We start from the raw sequence: 15,954 nt of genomic DNA on the forward strand, positions 1-15,954 counted from the left end.
AGATAAGACAAAGACGATGTTCTTTACAAGGAGACACATTGGTAGTGAAGTAAAACTAGAACTATATAATCATGAATTGGAGAGAGTAAAACACTTTAAATATTTAGGTTTGTGGTTTGACGAAAGGATCACATGGGCTGTACATATTAATAAAGTAGAGAATAAATGTAAAAAAGTATTAAATATAATGAGGTATTTGGTGGGAAGTGGATGGGGGGCAGATAGAACTGCTTTGAAAGCCATATACAGTGGATTAAACTACTAGGCCTGTTTTTAGCCCCCTGCTCGGAAATTGCATACTCCTACTCCTTTGAGTACACTACCCAAACTACAAGGTCTATTTTAATAATTTTGATGCTAGAATACTGGTAACACTTGTGAGATGTGTTGATATACATTGATTGATGTATATGTTACTGGTTAATATAGAAAAATAAGAGATTACACAGCTGAAATTGAAAACATTCAGCTCCGCCTTGAAAAAATGCACTTTCAGTGATAAAAAGTTATTGAAATAATGCAGTATGATCCCTAAAAACTTTCTCAAGTCATAGCATAACTGATCAGTAGTTATTACAAAATGGTTAGAGTGGAATAAAGTGAATAATAAGAGGTTTTAATTACAAAGGGGTCAGGCGAGGTCATCATTTTCGAACCAGCTGTTGCAGCTCTTACATTGTACTTTTATACACTATATAACTATATATTTCACTTTCTTTATCACTCATATGATTCAATACATCCAAATACAGATAATAGGAATCATATTCATATTCATAACATCATCAGAGCCAGTTTTGGCTGTCATCTGTAGGATTTTCTCATTGCATGTGTGTGTGTGTGGCTGGATCTCAGCCTATCCTCGGTCGATTTCCAAAAACAACCCCTCTTTAGACGCGTCATCGTCTTAGGAAGACTCATGCCAAATTTGGTGGTGATCGTCAACAGATTTCATAGAATAAAGTTGCCAGAAGTGAGGCGTGTACCCCGGCGGAAATTTCCGGTCGCAGGCAGTCTGACCACTCGCCCAAGCCCCCTTGACCGCTCTTATTCTGGAAACAAGTCGGAAGTCAACAGTATGCAGTTGGCAGCAATGACTACAGCTTTGGAACGGAAATTCCGCGACGTTATTATCCATATTTTGAGAAAACTTGGGCACATACCCACGATTTTTGTCGGCGAAGTTCAGCATGAAGGTACGTTTGATCGGGACACAACGGTTTAGTGCTTCTACGGATCGTAAAACAGAAGTTAGTTACGTGTTCCGCCACGTGTGCTAATGCTATTAAATGCTTTGTATGACTGGGTAGCTGTTAGCATGAGGGTACAAACATTGATCTACTGTACTCATAGCGCCGATTTCTGGCCCGGATTTGGTGCTTTTATGCCACGATATTGTTATACTTATATGAGTAGCCTATAGTTGTCTTTGGAGTTTATAATAAGTGACTTATATGATGTTGTTGTCCACACGTTGCTATTTCATCCAAAAAAAAAAGTGGCCGTGTCCACACTACTGGCTAATAATCATGCTATTTTCCGCATTTGATTTTGGGGTACCCTCAACACGAGCGCCCCGTAGCCAGAAGGTTAATTAGATCTATATTAGATTATGGTTGTGTGGTGTATGGATCAGCAGCAAGCACATCTCTTAAAAAACTGGATATTATTCAATATCAGGCATTAAGAATATGCAGCGGTGCCTTTAAAACAACCCCAACGGCTGCATTACAGGTGGAAATGAGTGAAATGCCGCTAGAACTACGAAGAACACAGTTAGCATTGAGCTATTGGGCAAATCTACAGGGACACAGTGAAGAACATCCAACACAAGAAACATTAGAACCTTGTTGGGAAAAGGAGAAGAGGGAGACAAGAAGCTTTGGTGGACAGTAGCACAGAAAGCAACAGAACTTAACATATAGCTAAATTAAACATCAGTCCAACAGTCCCGTTACCAACAACAGCACCGTGGATACTTCCTAATGCAACAGTAGACTTTACGTTATTAAAAAAGAAGAACAAGGGTAGAGCGGATCATTTCAATTGGCATACAATACAGGCACATATCGACAGTTACCAAAGTTATATCCAGGTGTTCACAGATGCATCAAATAATTTAGGAAACAAGGTAGGAGTGGCATTTATTGTCCCAGAATTTAATATTAAAATAGGGAAAATGATCACTGAGGGACTATCAGTGTACACAGGGGAAACAAGACCATTGAGGGCAATCATTTGTTCAGACTCAAGCTCATCATTAGCCAGCTTACAGAACAGCCATTCAGACAGTAGACCAGACATCCTTATAGAAATACAACAAACATTATATAGAATTGAAATGATGGGTCTGACAGTCATATTCCTATGGGTACCAGCACATGTTGGGGTCATAGGAAATGAGATGGCAGATAAAGCTGCAAAAGAGGCCACAAAAAATAGCTGCACTAATGTTACAGACAGCTTCAGTAAATCAGAAACAAAAAGTATCATTAAACAGAGGTTGAAGGAAAGGTGGCAGAAGCAATGGGAAGAAGACAGGAAAGGACGATGGTTTTACCGAGTTCAGAGGAAAGTGGGAGAAATGAGATGTGCAGGAAGGAACAGGAGAGCGGAAACGGTGATATCAAGGCTTAGATTTGGACATACAGGCCTAAACGGTATGCTTAAATAAATAGGTAAACATGAAACAGGAAAATGTGACTACTGTGAGCAAGAGGAAACAATAGAGCATGTAATGGTACAATGTCAGAAATATGAGCAGGAAAGAGGGCAGCTGATTGGAGACCTCGGCAAGATGAAGGTACGGTTGGATATTGTGGATATTCTGCAAAAGAACTCAAAAAGTGAGTGTTATCAAGTATTAGTTCAATATCTTAGATGAATTAATATTATTACGAAAATATGAGCTCGTTTTGTTTTGTTTCTTTTTTCTTTTGAATTTAATTTTGTATATAAGTATCCTATTAGACATCCTGATCCACACTCCACACCAGTTGGTGGCGGTAATGCACTAATTCATTGTTTGCCAAACGCCAATAAACCTCAAACAAGAAGAAGATTCACTAAAGCTATCCAGAGTTTGTTCCTCCTTGTTGTAAACCGGTTTCCCTCGTCAGTTCTACTCTTTTACTCTCACAGTTCATCAGATACAAACAAACAACCGGAGTGAACCACCAGAGCCCGCATGTGTCTGTTTAAGTGGACTTTGTACAACGTTTTACCTCAGACTCATCTCTGTTAGCCACCAATGCTAAACGAAGCTAGCAGGAAATAGACGGAGACGGACCTACACAGCGCTAGTCGGAGTCTCTGTTCGACAGAAACTAAACTGTGTTTTTCATCGACCCACAAAGTCCACATGAACCTGTCTGAGTGGACTCTGTGTTGTCTCGCTTCATTTAAAATGTCCAGATTGTCTCCTGGTGTCCTACGGAGCTAATGAGGTTAGCATGCTAGCAGGAAGTAGACGGACCCGAGCAACACAGCGCAGGTCAGAGTGAGAACATGTCTAAAGTCCAAATGCTGAGATGTTTAGTCAACCAGCGACTAACTGCGGCTGCTGAAGAGATATTTGGTGTGTTTGAAAGAACGATAGCAGAGTACGAGGAGGAACTCTCTCGTTCAAAAGAGGAGAACGAGCGACAACGGAAACTACTGGACGCTGTTTTCATCCCTCAGCTTCGGTTACACAGAGCAGGTTGGTTCATTCACATCATGTACTGAAGTATTCACGTCGTGCACTGAAGTATTCACGTCATGCACTGAAGTATTCACGTCATGCACTGAGGTAAAGTTATAGGTACATAAGTATTTAACAACTCTGCAGCTTTATACTTCCCCTCCACTACATCCCAGAGGTACATATTGTACTTTTCAGATGACAGTTTTTCATCCTCTTCCTTTCAAATGTGGAGCTTTTTTCCGCGATATTTATTCCAGTGTGTAACTGGAGCGTCATTGACTGGTTCATCCTTTTCTGCAATCCCAGACTGTATTATATTAAATATATATATATATATATATATATATATATATATATATATATATATATATATATATATACTTCTCTTACTATCATAGCTACACATGCTTCTGTTGGTGTGCTAGAGTGGAACTAATTCACCACTTTTTCAATGATAAACCTCTTGAATAATAGAGATTAATATGAGATTCTTAAGACGTATGAATGTATTTTATTATTCTCCACAGACGTCCAGCAACTGTTGGTGGTTAAAGAAGAGCAGCAGGAGTGGAGCTCCAGTCTGGACCAGCAGGACCCAGAGGACCAGGAGGACCCAGAGCCCCCACACGTTAAAGAGGAACAGGAGGAACTCTGGACCAGTCAGGAGGGAGAGCAGCTGCAAGGTCTGGAGGAGGCTGATATCAAGTTCTCATTCACTCCTGTGAAGAGTGAAGATGATGAAGAGGAAGCTCAGTCCTCACAACTTCATCAAAGACAAACTGAACAGATGGAAACAGAAGCTGATGGAGAGGACTGTGGAGGACCAGAACCAGACAGGAACTCAGATCCAGATACTGATAACGAGACTGAAGACTCTTCTGAATCCGAGACTGATGACAGTGATGACTGGAAACAGAACAGAGACCACCAATCAGGTTCAAACTCTCTGAAAAATGTGCTTGATGATGAAGAGGAAGCTCAGTCCTCACAGCTTCATCAAATACAAACTCAGAAGAACAGAGAGGAAGAGCATTTGAAAACAGAAACTGATGGAGAGAGATCCAGATCAGATCCAGATAGTCCTTTACAACCAGCTGCTGATGAGACTTCACACTCCTCTGAATGTGAGACTGATGACAGTAGAGACTGGGAGGAGACTCAGGAACTTCAGTCAATTTTAAACCCTCTTCAAAACAATGAAGTACCTGTAAGTGATCTGCACTGTAATACTGGAAAAACATCAATCGGCTCCTCTGAATGTGCTGGAAGCTTTAACAACAAGGGATATCTGAACAAACACACTGAGTCTAAAACAGGAGTGAAACCATTTCAATGTTCAGTTTGTGGCAAAGGATTTGCACAAAAGGGAAACCTGACAAATCACATGATTGTCCACACAGGAGAGAAACCATTTAGTTGTTCAGTTTGTGGTAAAACATTTGCACACAAGAGAAACCTGACACAACACATGACTTGCCACACAGGGGAGAAACCATTGAGTTGTTCAGTTTGTGGTAAAACATTTGCACACAAGAGAAACCTGACACAACACATGACTTTCCACACAGGTGAGAAACCATTTAGTTGTTCAGTTTGTGGTAAAACATTTGCACAAAAGGGAAACCTGAAAGGTCACATGATTGTCCACACAAGGGAGAAACTATTTAGTTCAGTTTGTGGTAAAACATTTGCACATAAGGGAAACCTGAAAGGTCACATGATTGTCCACACAAGGGAGAAACTATTTAGTTGTTCAGTTTGTGGTAAAATGTTTGCACATAAGGGAAACCTGACACAACACATGACTGTCCACACGGGGGAAACTGTTTAGTTGATCAGTTTAAAATAAAAGATTCTCTTGTCTCTGTAATTTCATAAATCTTAATTGTATTGGTGAGAGTGTCAAATACATGAGACATGTTTAAACACTTAAACTGTCAGACTCCAAAATCTGTTTATTCAGCTAAGATGAAGCTACACATCAATTTAAATCCTGTTGGTATTTGTCTCTATATGTTGTCAGGTATTTAATATTGTGTTAAATTGTCAAAGTATTTCTTGTCCCCTATACAGCACTATGGTTTGAGCTGAATTATCATTGGTGATGAAACTAAGACAAATATTTAACCTTCTTTCTCTTCAGCAACGTTTTCCCTCGTTTAAATTCATTACTTCCGTGATTTTGTTTCACTCTACAAACTGCAATTTTGTTCTATATTCAACATCACCCTCTACTGACCTCATCTCTTTGAGATATAGTGATTCTGTCTGATGGAAGGAGAATCTTGAATATTCAGCAAAGATTTCAGTTCTAGTTCCTTGTGTTGATGAGCTGGAACTTCGTTTTATGACGGGAATATTTAATCTTTTGTTTACAGACTTTTCTCTCTTTGATTTAGTCGAAGAACTATTGTGACAAATGTTCAAGTAATCTGTTCTAATTGTTTTCATGATGGCTCACAAACAGTTGAAAAGTTCCGCCAATGTCTTCACCATCATAACTGCAGTTCAATTTGTTCTTTCAATTGCCTGTTTTTCCAGAAATAAATCATAAGAAACTGAAACTTTTCATGGACAATGGACTCTTTATCCTGCGTATACCACATATTCATGGCGCTTCAGTGGCCCTTTGATTCATGTTACTGTTAGGTTTTTCTGACAAATGGCCACTAGTATGCTACTTAGGAACACTTGTTTTCTATACAGATTTTTACTATTTACTTAAATAAAATGAAAATATATTTGGAACTCAGATCCAGATACACATTTAGAACCAAATACCACTCAGCAGCAGAGGATCTGGATGAAGACAGAGCTGGTGTCGATGGGTCTCTCGCCAGGCTCCATTCCTGTGCGCAACCCCATGAAGATGGTGTCATGGTGGCGTTTGTCATGGTGGCGTTTCCCTCCCCAGCGAGAATGAATTGACAGCATCATCTGACAGTACTAGCTGTTGTCATCCAGGCTGTGCTGTAAAGTGTGCAGGAAGAGGTGGTACGCTGATAACCCACTGTGGCTGGACAAACTCCCAAAGAGGTTCACAAACCTGTTGCCAGCAATAATTAGGGATGGGTATCGTCTGGGTTTTTTCCGATACCGGTGCTAAAACGATACTTTTAAAACGATACCGGTGTCAGAATCGATGCTTTTTTCTTCAAATTGAACAATATATTAACTGTTTAAAGTATACTATAAATATAAATAAATACAAAACACTTAGCTTCAAACTTTTTAACTTCAAACTATGAACAGTATATTAACTGTTAACAGTTTACAGTATACTTAAATAAATATAAATAAATACAAAACACACACACACTCTGTACACACACTACAGCTTCAAACTTCAGCAATTATTTTGCAGAAATACGAGCATATTTGCCTTCTCTGGCAAAATACGACTCCTCTCCTGACTTATTTTATTTTATTTTACCAGTTGGTGGCGGTAATGCGCCAATTTGTCGTTTGCCAACCGCCACTACACCTCGAAGAAGAAGAAGAAGCTTTTGCGTGCCTGTGGATGTTGTGCTTATGAGCGCCAGCGCTAAGTACCCGGATGTCGATGGAGGACGTTAGTAGCCTGCCAGCCGTTTGACAGATCGGTGCCATATTGGCACCGGGTTTTGGTACCCAACCCTAGTTCAGGACAGTATAGATTCAAATCCAGCCTTAATCTCAGTTCGTGCTTAGAACTCCCTTTTCCCATCCGCAGCAAATGCACCGCTGGCAAAACATTCATACTCTTCTAATTGATCTACTTTATAATTAGTGGGAGGCTCATTCTGCGATGTGTAAATCGTAACTTCTGCGCAGTTGATATTCAGGATGCCGATCTAAGTCGTCGTGTTTCTTCTGAGATCCATACAAGAGTCTACATTGAACACCACACAGAGGAAGTCTGAAGATTGGAGACAACTCGTCTCTGGGGACGAATCTTCCCTCTCTGCTCTCACGCTGTTGTGTCTTCGCACATTCTTTGAAAGTGTGCTTTTCTGGAACCAATATGCAATGTTGTTGGGGCTTCTGAACACATTATGCATTCACTGGAGGTCATCTCCTTCACTGAGTACCATGCCCACTTGTACCCCCCATTCTGATTAGCTTGCTCCCTGCTTTTATCTTCTATTATCCTAACACTCCTCTGCATTAGCCTGAATCTGCTCCACGAGTCTTCTACATCATCGTTTGGTCCTCTGGGTCATAATAGCTGTCATAATTATCATACTCATGATAGTTATCGTCACCTACTTCTGTAGCTCCTCCGTCCATCATTAACGTTGGAACGATAGCTGAATTATTCATCACTACGTTAGGAATTGTTGTATAAGTCACCGTGCCTACTTGTGTTCCAGTTGTTGTTACTAACAACTTGGTTTTGTACTAAACTCACTTGGCATCGTCACTGGTATTACTGCTGGAGTAATTGTAACTTCACTCGGCCACGTTTTTGGAGTCAGAATGAAAGCAGTTGTACCGCTGCTCAAATTAGCTCTTACGGTTGAAGTACAGATAGTACTGACAGTTGTTACATTGCTCAAATGAGCTCTTAAAACCTCCTCCACCCCGCGAGGACGCCGGCGTCCAATATTGGGGACATAGAGAGGGTACACACATGTGTACTCTGTGTACAATTCACTTTTGCGAAACGAATAAAAAAAAAAATAATAATTAAAAAAATGCCTGTGTAACAAAGAGATTCTGGGCGAAACAACCATGGGAGCCATTTTACACACTGCAAAACACAATTATACATGAACTAAGATCATATCTAGAAGATATCTATAAGTTTTACCACAAAACCAAGTTTTTTTTGGGCAAAAAACTGCGTACTATGGTCTTTGTTTTGGTCTCTCATGAGAAAGCGCGGAGCGATCATGGCGGATGAACACATCTAGCAGGGCCGTCATTCGACGGCCGAGCGTCGACGAGCGTTTTCGAAATTACTCTCTTTCAAACCGTTCAAAAGTTATATATATATATAAGCCAACATCAGCCACAGGTCACCAGAAAAAAAATTGGGTAAAAAAACTTACGTTTTGATGGTTTTAGTGACGAAAAACGGATTTATTCCATTGAATTTTCGAGCAGCTGCTTCCTGCTTCTGCCGCTTAGCGTCTGTGAGTGAAATCGCTGGTCTCCGAGAATGAATGAGAAAATGGCAGGCGATTCAGCAAGGTGGACCAATGCATGTAGACAGAGGGGTTCGGCCAGCATTTCCAGATTTTTAGTCAGTAAACAGGCACGGATCATTCCAAACACATGGCTCCCGTTGGACTATCCTGCACCCAACAAGGTGTCACATGAATAAATCGGCCAATCACAGGCCTTACCAGGCTCACATACACACACATAGTCAGGCATTTATTTTTATGATTGACAGATATGACACCTCAAAACTGCTCAAAATTAATCCAAATGATATCAAACTGCTTTATTAGGATTATTGAACACTCTTAGTGATAAGACAAGTGAATATATAGTTAATATTTAGTTATATAGTATATAAAATTAGAATACAGCAATGCAACTGCTGGTTCCGAAAATCAGAATTTAGCTTGACTCAGACCATTTATGCTGGCCTGCTTCACTCAATCGAAGTAAAATATGTTGTGGGGACATGTAAAACGTGTAGTGCTATGTCTGTGGTGTATTTTTAGGCCAAGATCTGCATTATTTAAAAAACAAAAGTTCAATACAAGTGCTTTTTTTCAGGCGAACCTGAAACTTTTTCAATTTGAGCTGTGCCATAAGTGTATCTGTTATTAACCAGTAACATATACACAATATTTACACAATTCAACACATCTCACAAGTGTTACCTGTATTAAACCATCAACATTATTAAAATAGACCTTGTAGTTAGAGCTGTGGACTCTCTTGAGTATGGGTATGCAATTTTCAAGCAGAGGCCTAAAAATAGGGCTAGGGCTTAAGAGGTTGGTTGTAGTACAGACAGTTGTTACATTGCTCAAATTAGCTCTTTAGGTTGTAGTACTGACAGTTGTTACATTGCTCAAATTAGCTCTTTAGGTTGTAGTACAGACAGTTGTTGCATTTATCTTACGATCGGACCTTACTGTCTTGGGAGTAACCGTTGTCAGTATGATTTATTAATGGCGTAACCCGTTGGAATGATTTTGATTGTGTTAACACACGCAGCCGTAATGTTTGTTTCCCCAGTGGTCAATTGGGCAGTTCCGTTCATTGTCGGAGTAACGGCTCCATTATTATTGTTATCTCTTACCGTTTTAACTGATGGGGCCGCTGAGGTAGGTTGTGTGGTAACCCTGCTGCTCAACTCTTGGTTTATTATCATCCCCGAGACACTCGGGAACTGTCCTAGTCACACGTCCCCCTTTACTGTTTACGGCTATACATTTGAGTGCATATGTTCTGTTGGGTTGGATTATCTTGTCTTTCAGTTCCATCACCCATCCAGATGTCTTCGGTGCCACCCTCACCCCACACAACAGTTTTCCACGCTGACACACCGGTGACATTATTAATACTCCACCCACACAGCTCATTCTGCTTCTCTTCACCCTCTATCATCTCTAATACACGGATTTCTCTTTTCGCTAAATTAACTGTCACCCCTTGATATGGGATGTGCAACTTTATGTTGTTGTTTACCAATCCATACACTAGTATTATCATGGGTTTAGGATCACCATTATCCACTCGTACTAGTTCATACTCGAAGTGTCAATGTTTTTTATTTCCACATGTACATAATCGACATGATTTGGGTTCCACAGTCGGCTCGTTCTGACCTCAACGTCAAGCTGATCTCCTGCCGTTATGGTAATTAAACACTGGTCCAATCCCCACTTTAGCGCTTGCTTACCTTTACTATGCCTGCACAGTTTTGACACTTCTACTTTATATTGTTTTTCTCCTTCGTCGTCTCTTTCTACGTGTATTAGCGTGCAACTGTCTGAACCCTGGATAGGCCGGTTTGACCTTAAATGGCAATGCTGGCATAGGTCCTGGGCTAGCATGGGCTGTAATATGTGTGGTTGCATCGTACTCATCTGAGTCATGGCTTCTGGATCTCCTCCAGGATGGCTGAGTCACCGTCTGGGCGCTGACCTGCATGCTCTGTGGTGTCACAGGTTTCAGCACCGTCAGTCTCTCCTGCCCCACGCTTCCTAACAGCATCCACATCAGAACGCCCATTAGTTTCAACACATGTTCCAGGCTTACCGTGTTTGTCATTTTCTTCTCGCTTCGCACCGCCCTTGGTTTTGTCCTGGACTTTTGTGCAATGACTCAAGTGATACCACGTTGTACTTCTTTCGACCTGGACCGCTGTTGGCATTGCTCGCACCACTCTATAGGGACCATCCCGCCTTGGCTCGTGCCACTTTCGTCAGAAGGCTTTAACAGTTTCTCTGGCTTCTGGTCGGACCCTGGCTCTTTTCCCTTCTCCTGCAAGTAGGTGGATCTATGTATGGCAGTGAGTTGCTTCATATAGTCCTTTAACTTTATTTGCAGCTGCTGTACTGGGGGTTCCTTGTAGTGGCCTCTAAGTTGAGGTGTGGGCACAGGTCTACCTGTTAGGATTTCATGTGGTGTTAGGTGCATGCTCCTGTGAGTTTGCATGCAATAACTCATTAGCGCAAGTGGCAAAGCATCCACCCAGTTTAGCTTAGTGCTTGCACAGATCTAATTCAACTTCGCCTTTAACGTTGTGTTAATCTGTTCCACTGAACCTTGACTTTGTGGGTGGTACACAGCCCTCAACTGTTGTAAAATCCCCGTGGCTACTTTCTGCACAAATGCTGAACCATTATCTGAGCTTATTTCTGATGGTATGCCAAATCGTGGGACGACTTCCTTTGTCTGAAACTTGACAACAGTTTCAGCTCCTAGGTTTTTTGATGGAGTTGCTTCCACCCAGGGACTGAATTGATCAATTACCACTAGCATGTAGCACTTTCCATATGCTGATTTTATCATGTCTACATAGTCTATGACTAAGTGTTTGAATGGCCCTTCTGGGACTGGGATATGTCCCATCTGTGTTTTTATGCTTTTCCACACATTGTTTTGAGCACAGATTTCACTTAACACCGACCAACATATCCAGTTAGACGCTATAGGGCAGCCTAGAGGGATTCCAGAGGAGTTCCAAGCGTGAAATGAGATTAAGGCTGGATTTCAATCTATACTGCCCTTAAGTACTATTAAGAAGAGAACTAAGGTATAAAAGTCAGACGTAAAATCTCCGACATTTTGGATCTGTTGTGAACTTGTCATTGTGAGTGTTAGGGCCGCATCTTTTGAACACAGCGAGAAATCGCCCCCCTCCCTGCCTCCATGTGCTCTCAATCGCCTCCAAAACACAACAGCAGGTTTAAGTCAAAATCTTAATGGATTTATTATCCAAGAAACATAAAAACAGTTATAAACAGTTACAAACCAAATCACACTATTAATAACAAAATAAACATATATATATATAATGAAAGTGAGGCCCCGTCCGCACCACACGACAGACTGGTATGTCTGCCCCATGGTACCGAGGAGGTCTGATGATCTCCGGGGATTCACAGTTCCTTTTTCCCCCCAAAGTCTCTGAAAAGTCTCATATTACATATCGATCAGCTCAATGATTGGCTGAAGTCCAATTAGCCCCTCCTTGGTTCTTGACCTATTGTTCCACTCTTAACACCTCACCCAGCCACTTTCCAACCCCCGCTCTAAGCACATTCCTTAACCTGATCACACAGACACTCAAACACACTCCATCCATCCATCCATCCATCCATTTTCCTCCGCTTATCCGGGGTCGGGTCGCAGTGGCAACAGGCCAAGCAGGCTGACCCAGACTTCCCTCTCACCGGCAACATGTTCCAGCTCATTCTGGGGGATCCCGAGGCGTTCCCAGGCCAGCTGGGAGATGTAATCCCTCCAGCGTGTTCTGGGTCTTCCCCGGGGTCTCTTCCCAGTTGGACGTGCCTGGAAAACCTCCAGTGGGAGGCGTCCAGGAGGCATCCTAATTAGATGCCCGAACCACCTCAGCTGACTCCTTTCGACGCGAAGGAGTAGCGGCTCGACTCCAAGCTCCCTCCTGATGTCCGAGCTCCTTATCCTATCTCTAAGGCTGAGCCCGGCCACCCTACGGAGGAAGCTTATTTCGGCCGCTTGTAGCCGCGACCTTGTCCTTTCGGTCACGACCCAGAGTTCGTGACCATAGGTGAGGGTAGGAACGTAGACCGAGTGGTAAATTGAGAGCTTTGCCTTCCGGCTCAGCTCCCTCTTCACCAAGACGGTCCAGTGCAGCGCCTGCTTTACTGCTGCAGCCGCACCGATCCGTCTGTCGATCTCCCGCTCCATCTTACCCTCACTCGTGAACAAGACCCCGAGATACTTGAACTCCTTCGCTTGAGGTAGGCACTCCGTCCCCACCTGGAGAGAGCAATCCACCGGTTTCCGGCAGAGCACCATGGCCTCAGATTTGGAGGTGCTAACTCTCATCCCCGCCGCTTCACACTCGGCTGCAAACCGCCCCAGTGAATGCTGGAGGTCACGATCCGAGGAGGCTAACAGGACCACATCATCTGCAAACAGCAGAGAGGCCATCCCGAGACCCCCGAACCTGACGTTCTCCACCCCCAGGCTGCGCCTAGATATCCTGTCTGTGAAAGTCACGAACAGGACCGGAGACAAAGGGCAGCCCTGGTGGAGGCCAACACCCACCGGGGACGTGTCTGACTTATTGCGGACACAGCTCCTACTGCAGTCGTACAGAGACCGGATCGCCCGTTGTAATGGGTCCGGCACCCCATACTCCCGCAGCACCCCCCACAAGAACCCCCGAGGGACCCGGTCGAAAGCCTTCTCCAAGTCCACAAAGCACATGTAGACTGGTTGGGCAAACTCCCAGAACCCCTCCAGTAGTCTTGCGAGGGTAAAGAGCTGGTCCACTGTTCCATGGCCGGGACGGAATCCGCATTGCTCCTCTTGAATCTGAGGTTCGACAAACGGTCAGAGCCTCCTTTCCAGCACCCTGGCATAAGCCTTCCCCGGGAGGCTGAGTAGTGTGATACCCCGGTAATACGAGCACACTCTCCGGTCCCCCTTTTTGAAATTGGGAACCACCACCCCGGTCTGCCAGTCCATGGGCACTGATCCCGACCCCCATGCGACATTGAAGAGGCGTGTCAGCCAGGACAGCCCAACTATGTCCAGCGCTTTCAGCATCTCAGGGCGGATCTCATCCACCCCGGCGCCTTGCCACCAAGGAGCTTTTTGACTACCTCAGCGGCCTCTGCCAGGGATATGGGTGAGCCTCCCCCCAGATCTTCAGGAGCTGCCTCCTCTGCAGAGGACATGTTGGTCGGGTTTAGGAGTTCCTCAAAGTGCTCTTTCCACCGCCCGACGATGTCCCCTGTCTGGGTCAGCAGTTCCCCCCCCCTGCTGAGAACAGCCTGGGGTAAGCCCTGCTTTCCCTTCCTGAGCCGTCGGATGGTTTGCCAGAACCTCCTTGAGGCCAACCGAAAGTCCTTCTCCATGGCCTCCCCAAACTCCTCCCATGCCCGAGTTTTAGCATTCGCGACCACGGCAGCTGCAGCCCTTCTGGCCTTCCGGTACCTGTCAGCTGCTTCGGGAGACCCCTGGGCCAACCAGGCCTTGAAGGTCTCCTTCTTCAGCTTGACGGCTTCCCTCACCTCCGGTGTCCACCACCGGGTTCTCGGGTTGCCGCCACGACAGGCACCGATGACCTTCCGGCCACAGCTCCTAGCGGCCGCGTCCACAATAGAGGCTTTGAACATGGTCCATTCGGATTCCATGTCCCCAACCTCCCTCGGGATGTGTGAGAAGTTCTTCCGGAGGTGGGAGTTAAAGACCTCCCGGATAGGGTCCTCCGCCAGATGTTCCCAGTTCACCCTCACTACACGTTTGGGCTTGCCGGGTCTTTCCAACCGGTTCCCCTGCCATCTGATCCAACTCACCACCAGGTGGTGATCAGTTGACAGCTCTGCTCCTCTCTTCACCCGAGTGTCCAAGACATACGGCCGCAAATCAAATGATACGATTACAAAGTCGATCATTGATCTCCGGCCTAAGGTGTTCTGGTACCAGGTACACTTATGAGCCACCTTATGTTCGAACATGGTGCTCGTTATGGCCAAACCGTGGCAAGCACAGAAGTCCAATAACGAGACACCATTCGGGTTCAGATCGGGCAAGCCGTTCCTCCCAATCACCCCCCGCCAGGTTTCTCCGTCATTGCCCACGTGAGCGTTGAAGTCCCCCAGGAGAACTCTGGAGTCGGTAGGTGGCGCCCTTTCCAGGACCCCTCCCACCGACTCCAAGAAGGCCGGATACTCTGAACTGCTGTTTGGTGCGTAAGCACAAACCACAGTCAGAGCCTTGCTCCCTGCAACCCGTAGGCGCATGGAGGCGACCCTCTCGTTCTCTGGGGAGAACTCCAACACAGCGGCGCTCAGCCGGGAGCTCGTGAGTATCCCCACTCGCGCCCGGTGCCTCTCACCCTGGGCAACTCCGGAAAAGGACAAAGTCCAACTTCTCTCCAGGAGCTTGGTTCCAGAGCCAGCGCTGTGTGTGGAGGTGAGTCCAACTATATCTAGCTGGTATCGCTCCACCTCCTGCACCAGCTCTGGCTCTTTCCCCGCTAGCGAGGTGACGTTCCACGTCCCTAGAGCTAGTCTATGCTGCCGGCAATCGGCTCGCCCAGGCCTCCCGCCTGACCCGCCGCCCGGTCTGCATTGCACCCGACCCCGATGCTTCTCCCTGCGGGTGGTGGGTCCACAGGGTGGCTGCTCCATGCTGTTTATTCGGGCTGAGCCCGACCGGGCCCCATGGGCGAAGGCCCGGCCACCAGACGCTCGCCAACGAGCTCCCCTCCTGGGTCTGGCTCCGGGAGGGTGCCCCGGTTTCCCTGGTCCGAGCGAGGTTGCTAAAGTCCGTGGGCTGCTTATCATTAGAGTCGTTTGAACCGCTCTTAGTCTGGGCTCTCCCCCGAGACCTGTTTGCCTTGGGAGACCCTACCAGGGGCTAATGCCCCGGACAACATAGCTCCCAGGATCACTGAGCCACTCAAACTCCACCACGTTAAGGTGGCGATTCGCGGAGGAATTTTGGTTTAAAACTTCCTAAATAAATATACTGTATCACATAACATCCATAATTAGGAGCGCTTTAAAACTTAAATTCCTCACAATTCCCCCCTTACTCACTTTTCACAGTGAGTATATTAAACAGTTGTATCTATCAATACATCATCTACTCATAACTGG

The 15,954-nt window shown here is 44.8% G+C and overlaps 1 protein-coding gene across 3 annotated transcripts; it reads left to right on the top strand.

The window, feature by feature from the left end:
• Positions 1-616: 616 nt before the first annotated feature.
• On the top strand, positions 617-6,249 carry LOC142933885 (uncharacterized). Of its 3 annotated transcripts, XM_076078167.1 has the most exons (3): positions 621-1,196; positions 3,415-3,700; positions 4,213-6,249. In XM_076078167.1, the coding sequence occupies exons 2-3, from the start codon at positions 3,508-3,510 to the stop codon at positions 5,514-5,516; spliced, it is 1,497 nt and encodes a 498-aa protein (XP_075934282.1). In that variant the 5' UTR covers positions 621-1,196; positions 3,415-3,507; the 3' UTR covers positions 5,517-6,249. The 3 variants fall into 3 exon arrangements, with proteins under 3 accessions (XP_075934280.1, XP_075934282.1, XP_075934281.1); XM_076078165.1 differs by lacking the exon at positions 3,415-3,700 and having other exon boundaries at positions 617-1,196; XM_076078166.1 differs by having other exon boundaries at positions 621-3,700.
• The last annotated feature ends 9,705 nt before the right edge of the window (positions 6,250-15,954 follow it).

This window comes from Anarhichas minor, unplaced genomic scaffold, assembly GCF_050575085.1.
Source record: "Anarhichas minor isolate MPS153535 unplaced genomic scaffold, ASM5057508v1 ptg000063l, whole genome shotgun sequence".
Classification (NCBI taxonomy): Eukaryota; Metazoa; Chordata; class Actinopteri; order Perciformes; family Anarhichadidae; genus Anarhichas; species Anarhichas minor.

What these genes read in the sequence shown, in the direction of transcription:
- LOC142933885 (XM_076078165.1), top strand. Translation starts at nt 920, where the DNA reads ATGCCAAATTTGGTGGTGATCGTCAACAGATTTCATAGAATAAAGTTG. An exon ending in CGGCGAAGTTCAGCATGAAG is followed by an intron (nt 1,197 to 4,212) that starts GTACGTTTGATC and finishes TATTCTCCACAG; the next exon opens with ACGTCCAGCAACTGTTGGTG.